Source organism: Cloeon dipterum, chromosome X, assembly GCF_949628265.1.
Source record: "Cloeon dipterum chromosome X, ieCloDipt1.1, whole genome shotgun sequence".
Taxonomy (NCBI): Eukaryota; Metazoa; Arthropoda; class Insecta; order Ephemeroptera; family Baetidae; genus Cloeon; species Cloeon dipterum.
The window spans coordinates 22,446,537-22,464,888 of record NC_088790.1 but is presented as its reverse complement, the minus strand read 5'-3'; the positions used below and the strand labels follow the sequence as shown (position 1 = coordinate 22,464,888).

General features: G+C 38.8%; 4 protein-coding genes and 1 long non-coding RNA gene across 5 annotated transcripts; all 5 read right to left on the bottom strand.

Annotated features, from left to right (window-relative positions):
* Positions 1-3,518: 3,518 nt before the first annotated feature.
* On the bottom strand, positions 3,519-4,056 carry LOC135946254 (uncharacterized). The gene is made up of 3 exons (XR_010575503.1): positions 3,994-4,056; positions 3,681-3,929; positions 3,519-3,557 (listed from the first exon to the last, which is right to left on the bottom strand). It is a non-coding gene; the product is annotated as an uncharacterized LOC135946254 (long non-coding RNA).
* Positions 4,057-11,262: 7,206 nt separating this feature from the next.
* Positions 11,263-12,349, bottom strand: LOC135945900 (alpha-crystallin A chain-like). Its single transcript, XM_065493843.1, has 3 exons — positions 12,261-12,349; positions 11,737-12,160; positions 11,263-11,622 (listed from the first exon to the last, which is right to left on the bottom strand). The coding sequence occupies exons 2-3, from the start codon at positions 12,151-12,153 to the stop codon at positions 11,500-11,502; spliced, it is 540 nt and encodes a 179-aa protein (XP_065349915.1). The 5' UTR covers positions 12,154-12,160; positions 12,261-12,349; the 3' UTR covers positions 11,263-11,499.
* Positions 12,350-13,063: 714 nt separating this feature from the next.
* LOC135945381 (alpha-crystallin A chain-like) lies at positions 13,064-13,850 on the bottom strand. Its single transcript, XM_065493015.1, has 2 exons — positions 13,458-13,850; positions 13,064-13,135 (listed from the first exon to the last, which is right to left on the bottom strand). The coding sequence occupies exons 1-2, from the start codon at positions 13,848-13,850 to the stop codon at positions 13,064-13,066; spliced, it is 465 nt and encodes a 154-aa protein (XP_065349087.1).
* A 787-nt stretch (positions 13,851-14,637) lies between these two features.
* On the bottom strand, positions 14,638-15,882 carry LOC135945762 (alpha-crystallin A chain-like). The gene is made up of 3 exons (XM_065493625.1): positions 15,779-15,882; positions 15,175-15,596; positions 14,638-15,081 (listed from the first exon to the last, which is right to left on the bottom strand). The coding sequence occupies exons 2-3, from the start codon at positions 15,589-15,591 to the stop codon at positions 14,884-14,886; spliced, it is 615 nt and encodes a 204-aa protein (XP_065349697.1). The 5' UTR covers positions 15,592-15,596; positions 15,779-15,882; the 3' UTR covers positions 14,638-14,883.
* An 855-nt stretch (positions 15,883-16,737) lies between these two features.
* On the bottom strand, positions 16,738-17,766 carry LOC135945601 (alpha-crystallin A chain-like). The gene is made up of 2 exons (XM_065493394.1): positions 17,315-17,766; positions 16,738-17,079 (listed from the first exon to the last, which is right to left on the bottom strand). The coding sequence occupies exons 1-2, from the start codon at positions 17,729-17,731 to the stop codon at positions 16,960-16,962; spliced, it is 537 nt and encodes a 178-aa protein (XP_065349466.1). The 5' UTR covers positions 17,732-17,766; the 3' UTR covers positions 16,738-16,959.
* Between the last annotated feature and the right edge of the window lie 586 nt (positions 17,767-18,352).

The window sequence follows — 18,352 nt, the reverse complement described above, 5'->3', positions numbered from 1 at the left end:
CAGGGTGGCGAGGGTGATCCATCGATCGCGAGAACTGACTGGACGCACGGACAGCACGTTGAGAGAAAAGAGGATCGCCAATTTCTCAAAGATACGCGAACACGTCAGAGCTGAAATTTAATTATTTTGTCATGCATGAAGTAGACACCATAGCTCTGCTAAAAGGCTGGTGAAGAGGAGAATTGACAAAAGAGCAAGGATTTAACTATAATCAAACTTCATGCGGATATCATTTAAAAATTAGTTATTTATAGTTGGTATTGTTAAATATCGCTAAAATATTAAAGTTTATTAATTTACCATCATTTTGACACCAATCGTGAATGTAGGTGAATTTTTTTGCTCTTTTTATCCCTGTCCTTGGACCGGGAAGGGCGCGCACTGCACTAGCACGAATGCTGAAACCCGGGTCCCAATAACACCGCGAACGGATAACATGGGCGCACCAGGCCGCACAGGGACCCAGCCCACTCAAGGGCCACTTGCCTCCGCACCGAGGTCTGCATTGAAACGCTAGACATTCGTCCCGTGAAGCCAAATCACGCATGCTGGAAAGGTGCAAACTAGCAAGTAGCGAGTCGGCGCCGCTGCGCCTCCCAGCCCGTTGAGCAATTTGAGCATTTCGAGTCACTAAACTAACCACTTTTTGCCATCTCTGACATTGGGTAGCCAGTATTAGATTTCCGAACTGCTCAAATACCTCCCATTGCTTTGACACTCCTGAGAATGCCTTAACAATGCGAGCCAACGGGCTGGTTTTCGCAAACTAAATATAAAATGCAAAATTTAATTTTATTGTAGGTTAATATTTTTAAAATTGCTTGCAAAACTCCAGCGTTAATTTGTGAATTGAAAGTGATTTTAAATATATTTCTACATTTCTGCACTCCTAGAAGACACTTTAGTCCATTTTATACAATTAAGCCACCCCGCAACTACAGACATTTCAATTTTGTCCACTTTAGTTCGACGATTCTCTTGAAGGAGCTAGTTTTGAAAGTATATATAGCTGCTTCCAGTCAGCGTTTCTTTAAGAAATATCAAATGGATTTTTAAAATTAAATAAAGCCAGTTCCATCCTCTTTATTTTTCATTTTTTAATTATTTCATGAATTTTTTCCATTTTTTAATAGGTTCTCTTTAAAGGGGTATTGTTGTTTTTGAATGCTCAATTGTGAGGAAATCGCGTGGCTTCATCTTTCTGCGTCAGAATAAAAAGAGGCCATTAAAAATGGCAGCGACTAATGAAAGCAGGCCCGGCAGGGGGCGAGTCAGGCCGACTGGCCATGGCCACCCGCTTGCTTCGAGGCCACCGGACTGATGTGTTTTCCCGTTCGCCTTTTCAATCAATTAACCCCGAATAGCGTGACGTCACTGACATGCATGGACGGACCAACGGGCGCCAGCTGACTGACGTTTCCCATCCACTCGCACGCCCGAGACTGCGGCACTGGCTTCAAGGTTTTGCACGGTATTTTTTTTTCTGAAAAACTGTAGAAAGCTATGCCGTGCCGTGAGAATGTATCATCGAAATTCTAATTAAAGGAAAGAAAAATTAAAACAATTCAAATGTTATTTTAAATTTATATTCCTTTAGCGCTATTCCGATTTACAAGAAATATTTTTAAATTCAAAAGCGGATCATCTCTTAGACCCTTTGATAATATTTTGAAAATTTTACAACTGAAAAATAATCTGTTCAGCTTGTGCAAACACAAACCTCAATAATAAATAATTTATGAGAAAAGCCAGAGAATTTGTTCCGGTCAAGAGAGCAAAACAATTACCTGCTTGCTTTGTGCGGGGAGACCAAGACAAGCAATCGCAATCCGGGGCCGTCTTGAGTGTCGCTTCCGTAAAAAGTGCATCTCCGCAAGGCAAGACAGAGTAATGGTACGACGGTCGTTTGTTACTGCAGGGCCAACAATGCGCGTCTTTGTGTTTTGCACCTATCGAAGTGAAGGTGGCACGCCGACCGCTGTCAAATTTGCAGGTGCTTCCATGTAAAATAGAGGCCGAATTAAGAAAATAAATGGCGCGTCGCCTGTCCAATAAGGCAGCCTCTCGCCGCAACCGCACAGCAATTCCCTTCATTCATTGTGCGAACGGTAATTCCGCGCCTTTTGACTTTGCTCGGCCCAAACTGCCGACGATAAATTTCCACCGCAAATATATCTACGCTCAATGAGCTGAACACGCAATTTGCGCGCGGGCAGGTTTCCTTGCACGGAAGCAAAAAGTCACCTCCACACCTCCTCATCTCTCTCAAGGAATCCTGTTTTTGCTATTCTTCTGCTGACACCTTGATTTCTAAAAAAATCAGTTTTTCAAGGGGAATTGATTATCTTTTTTAATTCCTGCGATTCCTGCAGTTTTTTAATGAAGTAAATGTAATTCTTCATGAATTGACATTCCAATGGCTACTACTATAGACAAAAAACAAAAATGGAAGAAATAAAAATTGAAAAAAATTGTAAAATATGATCGAACTCTCTCGCACTGCACAACAGCTGTTTCGGCCCCGCATCAGCAGTACTTAAACTCCAAAACAAAATTCATAGCCACAGCATAACCTGTAGAGAATTAGCGATCATTGAAAACGTCCACCTCATCTCGAATGCGAACGAATAGAGAAAATAAGTATCGAAAATCTCTTGACAACCCCGCATTAGTATCTTCCTGAGAGAAAATTCCCTCTTACAACAATTCAACTAAGTCGAAATTTCCATCCTTGGTATATTTTCAAAGAGTTTAAAAATACCACATTTTGAATAATAGAGGAAATAGAGCAATTTTTGATAGGCTTCGGACACATCATGTTTTTACATTAAAATTTTTGTCAAAGACAAATTTTAACAAATATTATTGTTAACATTTTTCCTTATTTTTGGTGATATATTTTATGAATAATATTTTGACTGCTAATTCCTCGTGAGAAAGAGAGTGATGAAATGCTTCGTTTGAGGGACAAAAAGAAGACGGCCGATTTACGCTGTTACATTTAAAGCAAATTGGTGTTTGGTGCGGCAGTTTCGCCAACGTCGGCGGCAGCGCTGATTTAATTACGCGAGACGTCCGGCGGCCGCCTTTATTGAAATGCAAATTTCAATTTGGAACACAATGCGATATCGCAGCGGCGGCGGCGGCGGCCCACGCGTCTTAATCAGCATCAAGTCTTTTGCCTCTGGATATTGCGCTCTCGTCTGTAGCGCGGTGGTGGCGGCGCCGCGATGCATACGCAATGAGATCAAATCGACAATTTGCTTAATTTTACGTCCGCCCTGGCTGGTTGGCTTGGCGGCGGGTGATACGAGCAGCGTCAATGTTATTTTCCTTATTGCAGCCGACGTTTTCGCCGAAAATGCCGGCTGCATACAAAGTTGGTGCGTCGGCGCGACCTGAAAGGCCCGCTTTTAAGTGTCGCCGCGTCTGCTGATGAAATTACACCCGCTTTGCCACGACAGCAGGCTTATTTTCCGTCGCTTTTCCTACATTTTCATTTATGGTTATCAAAAATTAACTACGTCATTAATCGAATCATGTAGCTAACAAAAGTTCTGAAAATAATCAACAGTTGAATAACAAAATTATGGTGTTTTTAATGTTTTAGTAATTAATGCCGTTAGTTTTGAACAGTCAAAGGACTAATGGAAGAGCTTTTTCAAAATTGAAATGCTTACTCTGAAATGACAAGCAGCGTCGCAATCAATTACGTCCTCCTGCTCTACCATCACGCACAAGCAGGCCGACGCCCTTTTTATGGCCTGCTTTTATCAAATCCACCCAACGGCCCTCGTGAACGAGTCTGCTCCCTCCGCACGTAGGCTTTTAGGCAATTAAAATTTCTTTCGTGCCGATGTCAGAGTAAAAACACATTTCCCCGTCAACTTGTAAATAAAAAAGTTCATTTTAAATCTTGAATCGATGAACTTAAAAAGAAAATGTTTTAAAACGATCAATCACAGCATATTTAAAGACGGTAATGACTCCTACCTTTTCTGATCGCCGGTTGCAAGGTGCATGATCCTCTTCTTTCTTCGCACTGAACATTTTCCACCGATGAGAAACACTGATCCAACATGGTGTGTGCGAGTTCCTCGCCCAACGCAACGTTGAATTATGCTCAGCTAGCGTATCATTGTTGAGACTAAATCAACGCGACAATGAGCAGGAACCGACTGACGACTTTGTGATAGGCTCAGCCCAGGTTTATAGCGTTTTATTCGAAAATACTAAACATGTTTGTTCTTCTCATTGTTTTCCATTATCGACTTGTGATTTAGAAAGAGTGATAACATATTTGGTTGGAGTTTCTCCAGCTTTTGAAAATATTGCGCAAGAATCCAGTGTGTATCTAGTTAGAACATCTCTCACTTCACTTTTTGTATAAATTTTTTTGCCTGCATGAGATAGAGCTTGAAATATCTCTACATATCTGTTTTAGCATATCATAAAATAAATTTTCTCAGTTAATGAGGGAATGTATAGGTAATTAAGTTGATATGAAGGCAATAATGAGATGCCAAACTCAATACTTGTGCAATGATTAATGAATATCCATATGGTGTCCAGGCGTCGATAAAATAACACAAAATCGTAAGCCAGAAGAAAATCATTTATTTTGTGAAGTGAAAACCGTGAGAAAAGGTTAAACCCCAGTTTCTAAGCAAACATCCCTTAAGAAAGATAAATAAAGAAACGGTCTGCCTGCAAATGTCAAAAGCAACCCAAATTCGACCCGCACATCTGGTAGTTTATTATTTATATTTTTTGGCTGCATGAGATAGAGCAAGGTGAAAATAAAACCTTGCGGGATTTTGAAAAATTCTTCTCTTAATGAGACAATCACTTGGCGACAAAGTCTAACAGAATACAAGGACCTTTGAACGGAATTCATAATCGACTTTAGAATTAACAGTTTAATAGAATTGACTTGAAGAACAATTTAAAATTAGAAAAGAATTTACCCGAATGAACCTGGTCCTTCTCAATTAAACGCTCGGAACAATGAAGATGCGACTTGTTGGCTCGTGTGTCCGGCGAAAACTAATTTAAATTCAAAATCTCTCTCTGTTGCATTAACGAATTTCTAACAAATATCGTCGAACAATCATTAATAACAATACCCTAGACCAAAAGTGAAAAAGGAGTGGGAGCTTGGCTCCGCAACCACTACAGAGCTAATTTAGCTAAATAGAGCGGAATTGACTGCACTGAATTAATTTTGGTATATGATTTTTAGAGTAAAGTAGTTTGATAGGAAGCTTAAAATGATTTTGGAGCAAGTATGGGTAAAGCTCCACGGGCTGTAATCTAAGATTGGAATAAATGTATGCAGCTTTGAGGACTCCTTTCAGGGCACTTAAATTCCTAAACATTTCAACAAATGTTTTTCATATTGGCACCTTCAGTGGATTTTCAGCATCCTGCGCAAGAGCACACCAGTCTATATGATATTGATTTTACATTTAAAAAATTCATATCTTAAGTTTGTTGTGATTCTCTTTGGCGATCAGCGCACAACAGATTTTAAATTGGTCTCAGAATTAAATATTTTTATTTCAATCATGCAAGCTAATTTCTTCTAATTGACGAATAACCTATTGTTCACGTAATAATGTTCTCCAAGTGCGGCCTGCAATGAAAAGCCACCTGATTTACCCACTTATTTACTCTCGTACTCTACCAAATTTAAAGCGTACTTGGTTTTGTGTTCATTTCGACGGGGCCTTTGCGCGTCCGACACGCAATCGGTATCGAGAGACTATAGGGCGCGCTTTTAAAACGCCGTCTCCATGACATCAACGGTGTAATAGCCTAATATGGGCAACAAAGAGTATCTTATGTATTATTGCGTCCCATCGTATATAATATGCAGGGATGAATTTCCCCTTTTGTGCAGGCCGCGCTTTCCCACATAAATAAATGTGCTTTGTCTGTCCGTTATGGTGGCCATTGAGCCGCCTGTTTACGGCCTATTCTTTCCACCGCCGCCGCCGTGCTGTGTTCCGATGGTATAAAATATTTAACAGCGGCACTATAATATAATTTTTTGCAGGCCAAAGTGCTCGTATCCGTGTGTTTCTTTTTGTGAGCTTGCTATTCGGATAAGGCGGACATAAAACTGAGAAAGAGAGAGAGACTGCAGCGTGCAACCGAATCTCGTCCTGGTTGCAGGCAGTCGCTCGTTGCTTTTACGCCTGCACACAATTTATTTAATGCGACGTGCCGTGCTGGCTGCATAGCTCTCGTCAGCAGCGCAGAGCTTGCTTGCATTTTATGAAGCCGTTAAAATTTTCGGTGCGAGCATAAAGTGCATTCATAAAAGCTCGCAGAATAATTGCCCCGACGGCGAAATAGGTCAACGACGACGCGCGGCCGCCCCGTCTTTTCCCAATTTATTGCGTGTTGCTTGCGGTTCTAATCTCCCTGCTGCGCACGGCCAAATGGACGGCCACACTTTGGAATCGTGCGTGCACAGCACAGCACACACAGCCGACGCCGGCAGGTTTATTCCCGTCGTAAGGGTGAATTATGCAAAGGGAAGAGAGCGAGATTAGTTTAATTAATCACCGTCCTGACACGCACTAACGCAGTGTAAAACATGCGGGTGCCCTCCGAAACTAACTGGCGATCAATTTTTTCATTGCGTAAATTGCCTGTTAACAGTTGGATTTATTCCACTGATACTCGTTTCTACACCAAATTTTTATTCATTTAACCAAATTAAGGAACAAAACACACTTCCCCAATATTTATAACGTTTCGAACATTCATAGATACGAAGAGTGAGTTGATTTCTTGTCTTTATTTAATTGTTTTAAATGCTGTGTGGCGATTCGTAACCATTTTAGTTTCAAAATTAAGTTTATTATGGGCTGACAGGGCAACTCTGCCCCAAATCAGCACACATCCATAAAGAAATGAGACAATTATTTAGGAACAACATTTGGAAGGAACAACATTTTAGATTGCTCGAGGGTGTTGAGTCGAGTTTTGAGTCGATGGATGGTTTGGAGTATTTTCAGAAGCCGAGAATTGGTTAAAACGCTCTTATTTTCATCACTGAAGTATAATATAATATATAGAGTATACATTTTATTAAAGAATGGGCCAACCAAGTTATAGCTTCTACGCTTAAATCACAAACACACTGCACACCTTTCGACTTGCAAACGACATAATTATAATAGGTTAAATGCTGAAATGGTCTCTGAACTTTACAGGCACCACTCTTTTGCCGCTTCCTTCAAACCTCAAATTGAAATCCAAACAAAGTTTGAAGTTTGGGGGTTTGTTTGCTCTAGGTATTAGTCTTCAATTTTTGGATCACTTCAGTAGCCTATAGGAGATGTCAAGACAAAAGGGAAAAATGCAGCTTTAGTATTAGTGACGAATAAGATTCGAGATTCGGCAAGTCCATTCTTTCCTGATATCCTTGATGCATCAATTTCCTTGTTTAGGCAACGTTTTTAAAATGAAAAATCCTCAAAAACTTGTTGTAATAATAGCATCAAAATAGAAAAATCTTCTTCAATCGAATTAAAAGAAGGGCCAGAAATATATACATCCGTGCTGAGGAAAACAAAAATTAAAGAAGTTTTACTGCACAAACAACACCATTTTCGTGTTATGTTAAATACTTTCCGTACATTAGCGAGGTGTCAGCTAAAACCAATATGATCGAAATGCATTCGACTTCGCTTGATGAATGTGCCGGATGCGGTTTCGGCTTCGTGACATTTGGAGAGCGAAATGGAGAAGGGCTATGCCATGATATATAAGAGAGTCACCAAGCGCGCTCGTATAAATAAAATGCATTATCTCTGCGTGAAAGTTGATATTGTCGGGACGAATTTCGGTTATTCGAGGGAGTGATTGTCTGAAAGTGAGAGGCGCTCATCAAATTGCTGACATTGACTGATGGATGGCTTTCGCGCAGCACAAAAGCATTTTTGGGGCAAATCACTCTGGCGAAAGAGCAAACGCGCGCGCACCCTGCTCTCTATATACTGCACACACGATATTTGCCCTTTATACTTCCGTAGAGTGCGTGTGCAAAAACGAAACCCGACCCTTTCACCGACAAACACCGCGTCCACACACAAACACTCGCAAATAACGCGCACTTTTCTGCCGGTCCGGCCACCACAGGCCGAGACGCTCGCGCATTGGACACGCAAAACCCAACGACCTGTGTTTTGTTTGTCGTACGGATGGAAATTGATGAAAAAAGCAACCACAACTTCTGCTTCTTTTGTTGCAAATGTCCTTTAAACACTTGCACGTAATCCAAAACGCAAAAAAAAGAAAGTTCATTTAAAATAGAGTCATGATATATAGGCGTACGCAAAAAAATAAAAAAAAATTACAAAGAAAACCTAAACGTTAAGTGAAGAAAGTCGTTAAATTTTAAATAAATATTCCAGCACTCTCAAAAGTGTACGTGTATATAGAAAGGACGTTTTTATCTGCATATTTTATGATTTTTCGGTAGATTTTCATGCCATCGGTGCGTTACCTTACATCGTAAAATTGGTCTTTAAACGTCTGTAACACTCTTAACGAGTATACTTGACTGAAAAATACGAAGATACAACTTTTGTTTCGAGAGAATGTCTGGCGTTTAAACATAAGACCTCGTTGCGGGGAGGCGAAAAAATGGTCAAATTAATTGGACCCAATAATCTCCTCTGTTATCCTCCTTACCGGTGTTACTGGGACCTGGTGGGCTAAAAAAAGAGAAAATCATTTCAACCAAAAGATTTAATTGTTCAGATATACCTGCACTAAACACTAGAAATTCAGGAAAAATAGTCTACTTCTGTCAAAAACTGTCAATAATTCTCAGTCCTGCGTCTAAACACTCGGAAAATACGATTTGCTGCCATAACAGCAACTATTTGTCAAACAATCAACAAATAGTACTTGTGCGTAGCTATACCAACAAAAAGAGAACAAAAAAGTAATAAATATAAGGGTAAACTGTCTCTGGGGAGACTGATTGCGAGGTGCAATTTTAATCAGAAGACGCAATGTGTCTTGTGACAGGTGACTTTGACGCGGTTAATGACCTTTCTCGCATTAACGCTTGAGCTCAACGTCAGAGGCTGAGTGCAGGTGGATCTAAGTCTCATTTGGATGTTTGCGCAGGGGAGACGTACGCGCGAGAGCGAGGCGCACCGCAAAGGGGTGGCTTGCTAAGTAAACACAAGTGAACATAGTTGCTGCGGATCGAGTTATGCGGGCCCTGCACAAACGTCCGGCCGCTCATCTCGTCTGAAATTCGCCTTTTCAAAGGGACGAGAGGCGCGCGAATGCATCAAAGAGCCGCTGCAGAAACGACACTGGATTATTTTGCGAACGGACACATACGGAACGAGAATATCATGCTCCTTTTGAAAACAAGCGCAAATTTGCAGCGCGTGCCCTCTAATTTTCAGCTCTCCATCTCTCAAACGCATTTTCGTTATTAGAGAGATTACCGCAGCTCGTGAATATTATGATTATATATAGCGCGTAATTTCGGACGCCTCTCGCTCGCAGCTCAAGGATCAAAGGTGCGTTTGCGTAATTCACACAAGCACTTCTTGATTATAATTATATATACATACCGCGTGTGCAATCGCGGCGAATTTCTTACCGTTCGCGCTCTTTGAATTCGGCTTGTCAAGTGGGATTTCAGATTACACACGCGAGCGATGCATTCATAGCTGCGTGTACGGATTGTAATTTCCAATTACTTCACATCCGACACCGGGTAAATTTCCCACATTTTGCACAGTCGTCAGGAAACTGTTTGTGCCGCTTGAGTCCTTTTTAGTGATACAAGTGAGACACTTCATTCACATCCGACTGTTGAGCATTGAAATCCAATATCCCAGTACGATGATGTCGCTGACAGTGAGATAAATCAATTGACTTTCAAATTTATTCAATGAGTTAGGGAACTGCGCAAAGTATGTTACAGAAGGAAATTCAAGAGACAGCTGAAGTTGATTCCAATAATTTTCAGTGCTTTTTTGTGAAAGCATTATAGGCAACTTTTGATTTAGGTTTTCATCTTTCCGCTGTGTTTTTGATTTGGAGGCTCTACTCTATGCATATATAGGGAAAACAGATTATATATTCTTGCGATTGGTCTGCACACTACATTGTTCGATTAAAAAAGTCTAAGGTCTAAATTTAGTTAATTTTAAAACATGATTGTCCTAGGGTTCCCCAATTATATGATTAAAATCTACTTCTAACTATATAATAGGGAAATTTATCTTGCAAGCGTAATTCCAAGAGAACGAGCCTCTGGTGGAGTCAATTCAAGCGCCATCTCCCCAACGTGATGAAAACAACGTCGACCGCAATTGGCGCGACCCTCTGTGACGCGGGATCAAATGACGGGGAAGTTTCATTTCGTAAGAAATTTCATGTCTTTTATCTATCGAAACAGTCTGAATTTAAATTTTTTTTAACATATGAGCTTCAAATTATTTTGGTTAAAATCAAGATTTTTTTACAAATAAAGCAAGTTAAGGCATAGATTTCGGTAATTTTACGCCAAAAAAGAGTATCCTCAAAAGGACAAATTCGTCGTATTGTTAAAGTATTCTTAAGAGTTTCAAAGAAATGGGTCAGCATTTCGGAAATCCAATATACCGGCTTCTCAATGTCAAAATATGGTAAAAGTTGGCTGGTTTAGTGACTCAAAATGCTCAAACGACTCATCGGGCTGGGAGACTCAATACATTTTCTGGTTTTCGCACCTATTTCCTATACAGCTTTAAGGACAAACGTCTGGCGTTTCAATCAAAGACCTCGGTGCGAAGACGAAGATGCGAATACATTGGGGCCAAGCTCCTCTGCGGCCACTCGGGCTCCATGTTATCCACCCAGCGGTTTTACTCGGACCGGGAAAGTTCATAGCCCAGGGGAAGTGCTGAGCAGAGTGGTTAAAAATATAATACCTTGCGTGCTACTGCCTACATTGGCATCAAGTTAAATAAATAAACAAAAACTTAAACTTTTTATGGCTTAATGAGTGGCAGGATTGCCTTATTGTTAATTTAACCATTTTAATATTACCTGCCGTATTGATCAAGTATATAAATATATATGGCACCATTTATTAAAATGCACTTGTTGGAGTCTTTCCCTTACAAAGATCTTTTTATTTATTTCCATTGAACCTAACCGTAATTCATGGAAAGTAAAAATGTAATTCATATCAATAAAGACAAAATATTATAATGCTATATATTAATTAGCTTTATTTATAAACTTATACAGGATTATCACAAGAAATATGTAATTTAATTAATTTAATCAAACATTCTGCAATGCCAATTAGTTCAGTGTTATTGCAAAGCAAAAAATGAACAACGAAAATACTTCTGACATTTAATTTTGATTAATTAATTGTATAATGATCTGTGGCAAAAACTATCATCTATCAAATTAGTTTTAATAAGTCCAATTTAAAGTGTCATCTATAAGTCTAAAGTATCAGTTTTCTTTCTTTTCCACTTTTTCCTCCGTACTCTTTTGGTGCGACTGTTCAGAGGAGCGAATGGCTGGCTGATTCGTCTGCTGAATGGGAATATTCTGCGACTTTGTGTTATCAACAGCCTGTAAATTAAAAAATGCGATCGAGTTAAATTGAGATATGTGACAATCTCATTTATAGCGTAATGGAAAATATTCTTAAAATTAAAAAAATGTGTTCTCGGGAGAACTACTAACCAATTTTGGAGCCGAGATTGTGAGGACGCCGTCCGAGGACAGTTTGCATTCAACCTTCTCTTTGTCCACTGAATCAGGCAACAGGTACTTGCGCACGAATTGCCTGGACACGAATCCGTGCTGGTCCTGCTTTTCCTCGTGCTTGCCCTCGATGACAACAAAATTTTCCTCGGTCTTGACGGAAATTTCGTTGGGTTTGAACTGCTGCACGTCCAGGTTGACGTGGAAGTCACCGCTTTTGCTTGCCACGTTGGACACGCCGCTGTTGGCCCTGGACAGGTGCCTCCATGGACGAAGGTAGCCGCTCTGGATGGCGGTCAGAGGCAGCTCTTCGTCGAACAAGCCCAGGCCGAAGTTCTGGTCGAATAGGCTGGTGGGATGGTAAACGTGATCGAACAGCAACGGAATCAGAGACATTTTTTCGCTGCAATTTATAACTTATAAATTAATAATCTTGTAATTAACTACTAGAGGATTTTCTTTAAAAAAAAAACACTGTTAAAATTGTAAAGGAAATCCCTTACCTTTAATTAGATTGTGTTGACTGTGAGAGGAGTATGTTTACTATTGCAAATAAGAAGACCTCCACTCTTAGCTCTGTGCGGCTATAAAAGTATCTGGTGCTGTGAGCGCCGGCGGCTCAGCTTTATATTGAGTGTGGTCGCGACTCGCGAGGCTCGAGCGCGCTAGATCATTCTCGAAAGCGCGAGCTCTTGCATTAAGGGTGACTAGAATTTTCCAAAATATACTAGAGCATCATAAAAAAAAAATAATGAGTCTGGCTTGACACATCTTAAAAAATGCTAAAGCAAATTTTTGAGGAAAAAATATATTTTAAATGCTTTAACTATTTTAAATTTAAAGTAGTCTATAATACTATAACCTGTGCCAGATCACTCTCGAAAGCGCGAGCTCTTGTATTAAGGCTAAGGGTGACTAGAATTTTCAGTTTTGAAATCAAGTCATGGCTATATATTTGATTCTGGATTTGCTTTTAACGCTGTTACACTGAAATATTGTTGCAAAAAAGCACAAAATTCGTTTAATATCTTTTATTAACTTAATGAGTCATACAAAATTAGCATTCTATAATTTTTTCAATCAAATACATCAGTTATTTAACTATGGTTTGATGAACAAAAATGCGATTGAACAATGAATCTATATATATATATATATATATATATATATATACACATATATATATACCTGATATATATACACTGCCTTTGATAATTCACCGTAATTTTAAAATAGACATAGGAAATTATGTGTTTTAAATCTTTAATTGTTAAATTAACTCATATTTTAGGAGTGAATTTTTTATTTAAAAGATCAACTGTTCGGAGCACATGGCTGGTTGATTTGTCTGCTGAATTGGAATATTCTGCGACTTAATCTGTAAATAAAAAAATATGCGATTGAATTAATAATAATAATAATAACGTATAATATGAAAATTTGATTTGTGATTGTAATTATTAGAAATATTAATGTAATTAAGTGTCAGTCAATATTATTTTCTCACAAAAATATGTATTTGAATTTAGTTTCAAAAAAGGATCTTTATTATGGTTCTGCAGGGCTATTTTGCCCCATACATTGCCATATATCCAGACAAATTCAATAATAGGAACATATGATTTAGAATAATAGATCATTAACATAATGAAAATAAGTGTTATTGAATTAACTATAAAGAAAAATATGATGTGTCTTACCAATTTTGGAGCTGTGATTACGAGGATACCGTCTAACAAGTTAAGTTTGCACTCGACCTTCTCCTTGTCCACATTGTCGGGCAGCAAGTACCTCCGCACGAACCGCCTGGATATGAATCCCTGCTGGTCCTGCTTTTCCTCTTGCTTGGCCTCGATTACTACAAAATTTTTCTCAATCTTGGCGGAAATTTCGTCTGGCTTGAACTGCTGCACGTCGAGATTGACACGGAAGTCACCGCTTTTGCTGGCCACGTTGGACACGCTGCTGTTAGATCGGGATAGATGCTTGCAGGGACTAAGGATGGAAATAAGGGGCAGGTAGTCGTTGTACAGACTCAGGTCGGACTGGCTCTCTGGTCCGGAGACTTCAAATATCAGTGAAATCAAATCCATTTTGGGCTGAAATATAAAAAAAAATAGAAAAATTGTAAGAGTTTTTAACAGAGTTAACTTTTTAAATAAAATTTAAACTAGATATAAAATTCCTCACCTTTTTTAAATTAAAGTGTTGGTTATAAAAATGAGCTGTGCGCTAATAATTGCAAGTAGCGAGCACTCAGCTTCTCCGCTCTGTGTGGCTAGTTTTGTAACTGTACTAGCTGCGTAAGGCGCACAGCTTTTATATTATTGAGTGTGGTCAGGAGACTTGGAGCGTGCCAGACTACATATTTTCGAATGCGCGAGCAATATCGCAGCTTAGAAGACGATAATATACCAAAATTTTATAGAAAATTCTCACATTTCAACTTTTTTAAAAAAAAAAAACAAGCCGTTAAGTGTAGTCCTTGACTAGTCAACTCATTTAACCATTGAAAATCTCTAAACTTAAAACGGGAGAGTGGAACGCTTTTCTTGATTTATTATAACATGAGCGTTGAGGTTCATTAATTTTATTTCAATAGAACTAATGTGCAACGTAAAGGAAATAATCATATAGAAAAATTAATTTGAATATAGAGTATGTAATGAAAATTATGGCGAAGGATGATATTTATTTCAATGTCATCTAATAAGAATACTTTTTTCTCAATCATTTAGAATTTAAAATAATATAAGTTTTAAGTCGATTTAAGTCAACTAACAATATTTAGTATGCTACAAACTTTTTATTAATACCGATTTTAGAAATTGGCAATTCTCTTGGGGAGTATAATAATTGTTGAAAAGAAAATTACTAAAATATTGTACCCAATTATTAGTTTATTAAGCCTTACACAAAATCCACACAAAAATAACTCATGTGGAGTATACAAGCAGCAATGACAAGTGAAAACAATTTCATTACTTCTTATTAGTTTATGAGATAGTTGAATTTTAATTGCTATATGGTGAGAATAAAAATAACCATGCTGATTTAAACACAGTCTTAATATCTCCTTTGGAAAAATGTGGCTGTCGCTATTTTGAGGGATAAATATTTTCCCATTCAGGTACTTTTCGTTTTCTCCGCTTTCTTCTCCGCTTTATCCTCTTTCCCCTCCGCCTTATCCTCTTTCCCCTGCTCGGCGCTCTTCTTCTCCTCCTGCTCGCTCTTCTTCTCCTCCTTCTCGCCCTTCTCCGTCCGCAGGGCTGGCTGGTTGGTAACTTGAATGTTGATGATGTGGGCCTTGGGCACCTCCGCGCTCTTTGAGCAATATAAGAAATGCGTCAAATTTCAGGAATATATTCCGTTGGGTGAAAAATATTCAAGTAATTTTTATTAATAAATTGTACTCACCAATTTGGGGATTGTGACCGTGAGGACGCCGTCAGAGGAGAGCTTACAGTCCACTTTGGTCTTGTCCAAGTCATCTGGCAGCTTGTACTTGCGCACAAACTCTCTGGTGATGAATCCATGCTGGTCCTGCCTCTCCTCGTGCTTGGCCTCGATGATAAGGAAGTTGTCCTCGACACTGGCGTTGATCTCATTGGGTTTGAACTGCTGCACGTCCAGATTAACGTGGAAATCGCTGCTCTTGCGGGCCACGGTGGACACGCCGCTACTAAGGCACCTCCAGGGACGGGCGGGGTAGCCGCCGTGCAAGGCCAGGGGCAGCTCTTCGTCCAAGAGGCCCATTCCGAAGTTCTGGTCGTACAGTTTCATGACTGTAGGAAGTTGCTGTTGCAAATTCACAAGCAACGGGAGCAGAGACATTTTGACTGAAAATAGAACAAGAGGAATTCAAGAAATTTAATCATGCAATAAAAATAACATTTGCGACAGATCTGAATTATAAAATTAAAAATGGTTTGCAAAGATGTTTTTAAATATTAATAAGAATTATTCATTGGGGATGAATCGAATCAGGTCACTGTAAATTAAATTGAAATACTTTCCTTACCTGTCTGGAATTTGAAGACGAGACTGCAGTGAAATGAGTGGTGAGCAGCAACGCTTTTGCTTTCGCCTGTGTTCGTTTGCTACTGTGCGTTGACAGCGGCAGTTCCGCTTTATATTGAGATAGGCCAGGCGTGCAAAGAATGTGTGAAAGCACGCCAGAATTTTCACAAAAGCTCAGGCAAAGTCAGAATGTGTAGAATTTTTCATGGAACTTCATGGATTGAAATCGACAAGCATGCTGGAAATTCGTGGAATGACGACTAATGCAATTTTATCTATTTCTCAAACTAATAGAACATGACAAAAAAGGTTGATTCATTAAAATTGAAAATAGAGTTGATAAATAAATTTTTAAAACCTTTCATTGTAGCTATTTTCAAGTTTCAAAATTCAAAATCAAATAAACTGTTTCCTCGCAGCAATTTGCTAACTAAAAAATATGGAATAGATACTAAAATAAATTAGGTATTTTTTAACTAAAAATTAAATGGTGTGTTGGTGAGTAAGTACATTACAAAACTATAATTTTTACCAGTATATTTCATAGATCATGCAGCTCTCTGAAATTCAAGTTTAAATTTAAGAAAAAGAAAAATGGTGAATTTCTGAAATATTATGCTAATATTAGAGTTAATTGATTTCAAAGCTATTCTTTGTCCATTTTAAACTTTATGTTTGTTAGATAATGTATTTTATATATTAATTTTATTAATCATGATGGTTTCAGCGCGCTAATAGCATTATTTTATTAGCACAATGGCTAGTGAGTAGCATTGCTTAAATCAAAGATATTTGAAAGCGCATATTTCTGCCTAGGACCCTTAAATTTGATACTAGTACCCTAGGTGTTAACCCACAATTAATTCTGATTGCGAGTTATTATACTACATTAAGTATTTTTAAAACATATCCATTAACATCAATCGTTTGAGGTTTAAAATATGGAAAGAGACTCAAAAATTATGTCAAAGGAACCTTAGTATTTATTTAAAGTGATAATGAGCATACATACACACTTAATATTGTTCTTTTATCTAACGAGAAATCGACGTAGTATCAGTGACAAGATCAAATAATGTTACAAATTAGCTTTTAGCTCTAGGACAAGTTTACATTCATAAAATCTATCATTAGTAAATGTATTACAATTTAGCAGTCAATTTGTGAAAAAGGAAACAAAATTTAGTTGTCCTTCTGAGTCTTCTCCTGCTCAGCGCTCTTCTGCTGAGATTGCTCACCGCGCAGGGCAGGCTGGTTAGTCTGCTGAATGGGAATGGTCTGCGACTTGGTTCCCTCCTGAACCTGCGAGAGCCAAATAAATTGGGGTACATGAGATAATGATCAAATAAGAAAATTGAAATTTCATTTAACACAATAAATCAGTCTAACAAAATAATTTAGTTTAAATTTCTGTTTATTCCTCGCCATAAAAGATTAACCATTTAATAACATGATATCACAACAATCACGTTATTAAATGTTTAACCTCTCTTATAGAGAAATGAACAGAAATTGAAAAATTTCATGTTTCACTCACCAACTTGGGAGCTGAGACAGTGAGGACGCCATCCGAGGAGAGTTTGCACTCTACTTTCCCTTTGTCCACGTTGTCGGGCAGCAAGTACTTGCGCACGAACTGCCTGGAAATGAATCCGTGCTGGTCCTGCTTCTCCTCGTGCTTGCACTCAATGACCACGAAATTTTCTTCAGTCTTGACTGCAATTTCGTCAGGTTTGAACTGCTGCACGTCCAAGTTGACTTGGAAGGCGCCACTCTTGCTGGCCACGTTGGATATGCCGCTGTTGGCCCTGGACAGGTGCCTCCAGGGACGAATGTAGCCGCTGTGGATGGAAAGGGGCAGTTCGTCGTCGTAGAGTCCCAGTCCAAAGTTCTGATCGAACAGGCTCACAGGCCTGCTGTAGACTTGGTCGAAAAGCAGTGGGATGAGCGACATTTTGGCTGAAACCACATAAATGAAAATGCATTAAGTTTAAAATGATGACAAGAGTCCACTGAAAATCGAAATTTAATAAATTTGGTTAGTTATTCTAACATCAATGCCCTAGAAATATTCTGTTTGTCTATGTACCAGATTAGACTAAATTAATAATATTGAGGAATACTTTTCTTTAAAAATTTAATGTGTTTTTAACTGTATAAAATGTATAATTAATAAGGGCTCTCATAGTAAAACATTTCATTTGGTTCGCTAATTAGGGTAAACATCGAAAATGTCCTACCTGCTTGCAATATGACAGTTGATGTAGAAACAGATCAAATAGGGGTGGCGAAAACCGTTTGTGTGTTGGGCAGATGTGCTCTTGCTCTCACTCAGCTGTGGTTGCTTTGTGTCTGGCTTGGCAGCGCCGGCCGGCCGCTTTATATTGATAGAGGTCGGGAGTGCAGAACGAGCCAGAATTTTCTCGAAAGCGCTAGTAAGTCGAGAATTTTCCAAGCACGTTTATGCTGCAATTTTTCGGAAATTTCTAAACTTTTTGCTATTTTTGCACTTTGCTATTTATAAAAACATTAATACAGACATAGATACCTTCGTTCTTATTTAGCAACATGGAGA

Excerpts from the sequence above, each read along its gene's own strand:
- LOC135945900 (XM_065493843.1), bottom strand. The coding sequence starts at position 12,153 with ATGTCTCTGATTCCGTTGCTGTTCGATCACGTTTACCATCCCACCAGC. Across the intron at positions 11,623-11,736 it reads CAATCTCGGCTCCAAAATTG|GCTGTTGATAACACAAAGTC; the intron begins GTTAGTAGTTCT and ends TTTAATTTACAG.
- LOC135945381 (XM_065493015.1), bottom strand. The coding sequence starts at position 13,850 with ATGGATTTGATTTCACTGATATTTGAAGTCTCCGGACCAGAGAGCCAG. Across the intron at positions 13,136-13,457 it reads TAATCACAGCTCCAAAATTG|ATTAAGTCGCAGAATATTCC; the intron begins GTAAGACACATC and ends TTTTATTTACAG.
- LOC135945762 (XM_065493625.1), bottom strand. The coding sequence starts at position 15,591 with ATGTCTCTGCTCCCGTTGCTTGTGAATTTGCAACAGCAACTTCCTACA. Across the intron at positions 15,082-15,174 it reads CGGTCACAATCCCCAAATTG|AGCGCGGAGGTGCCCAAGGC; the intron begins GTGAGTACAATT and ends TATTGCTCAAAG.
- LOC135945601 (XM_065493394.1), bottom strand. The coding sequence starts at position 17,731 with ATGTCGCTCATCCCACTGCTTTTCGACCAAGTCTACAGCAGGCCTGTG. Across the intron at positions 17,080-17,314 it reads CTGTCTCAGCTCCCAAGTTG|GTTCAGGAGGGAACCAAGTC; the intron begins GTGAGTGAAACA and ends TGGCTCTCGCAG.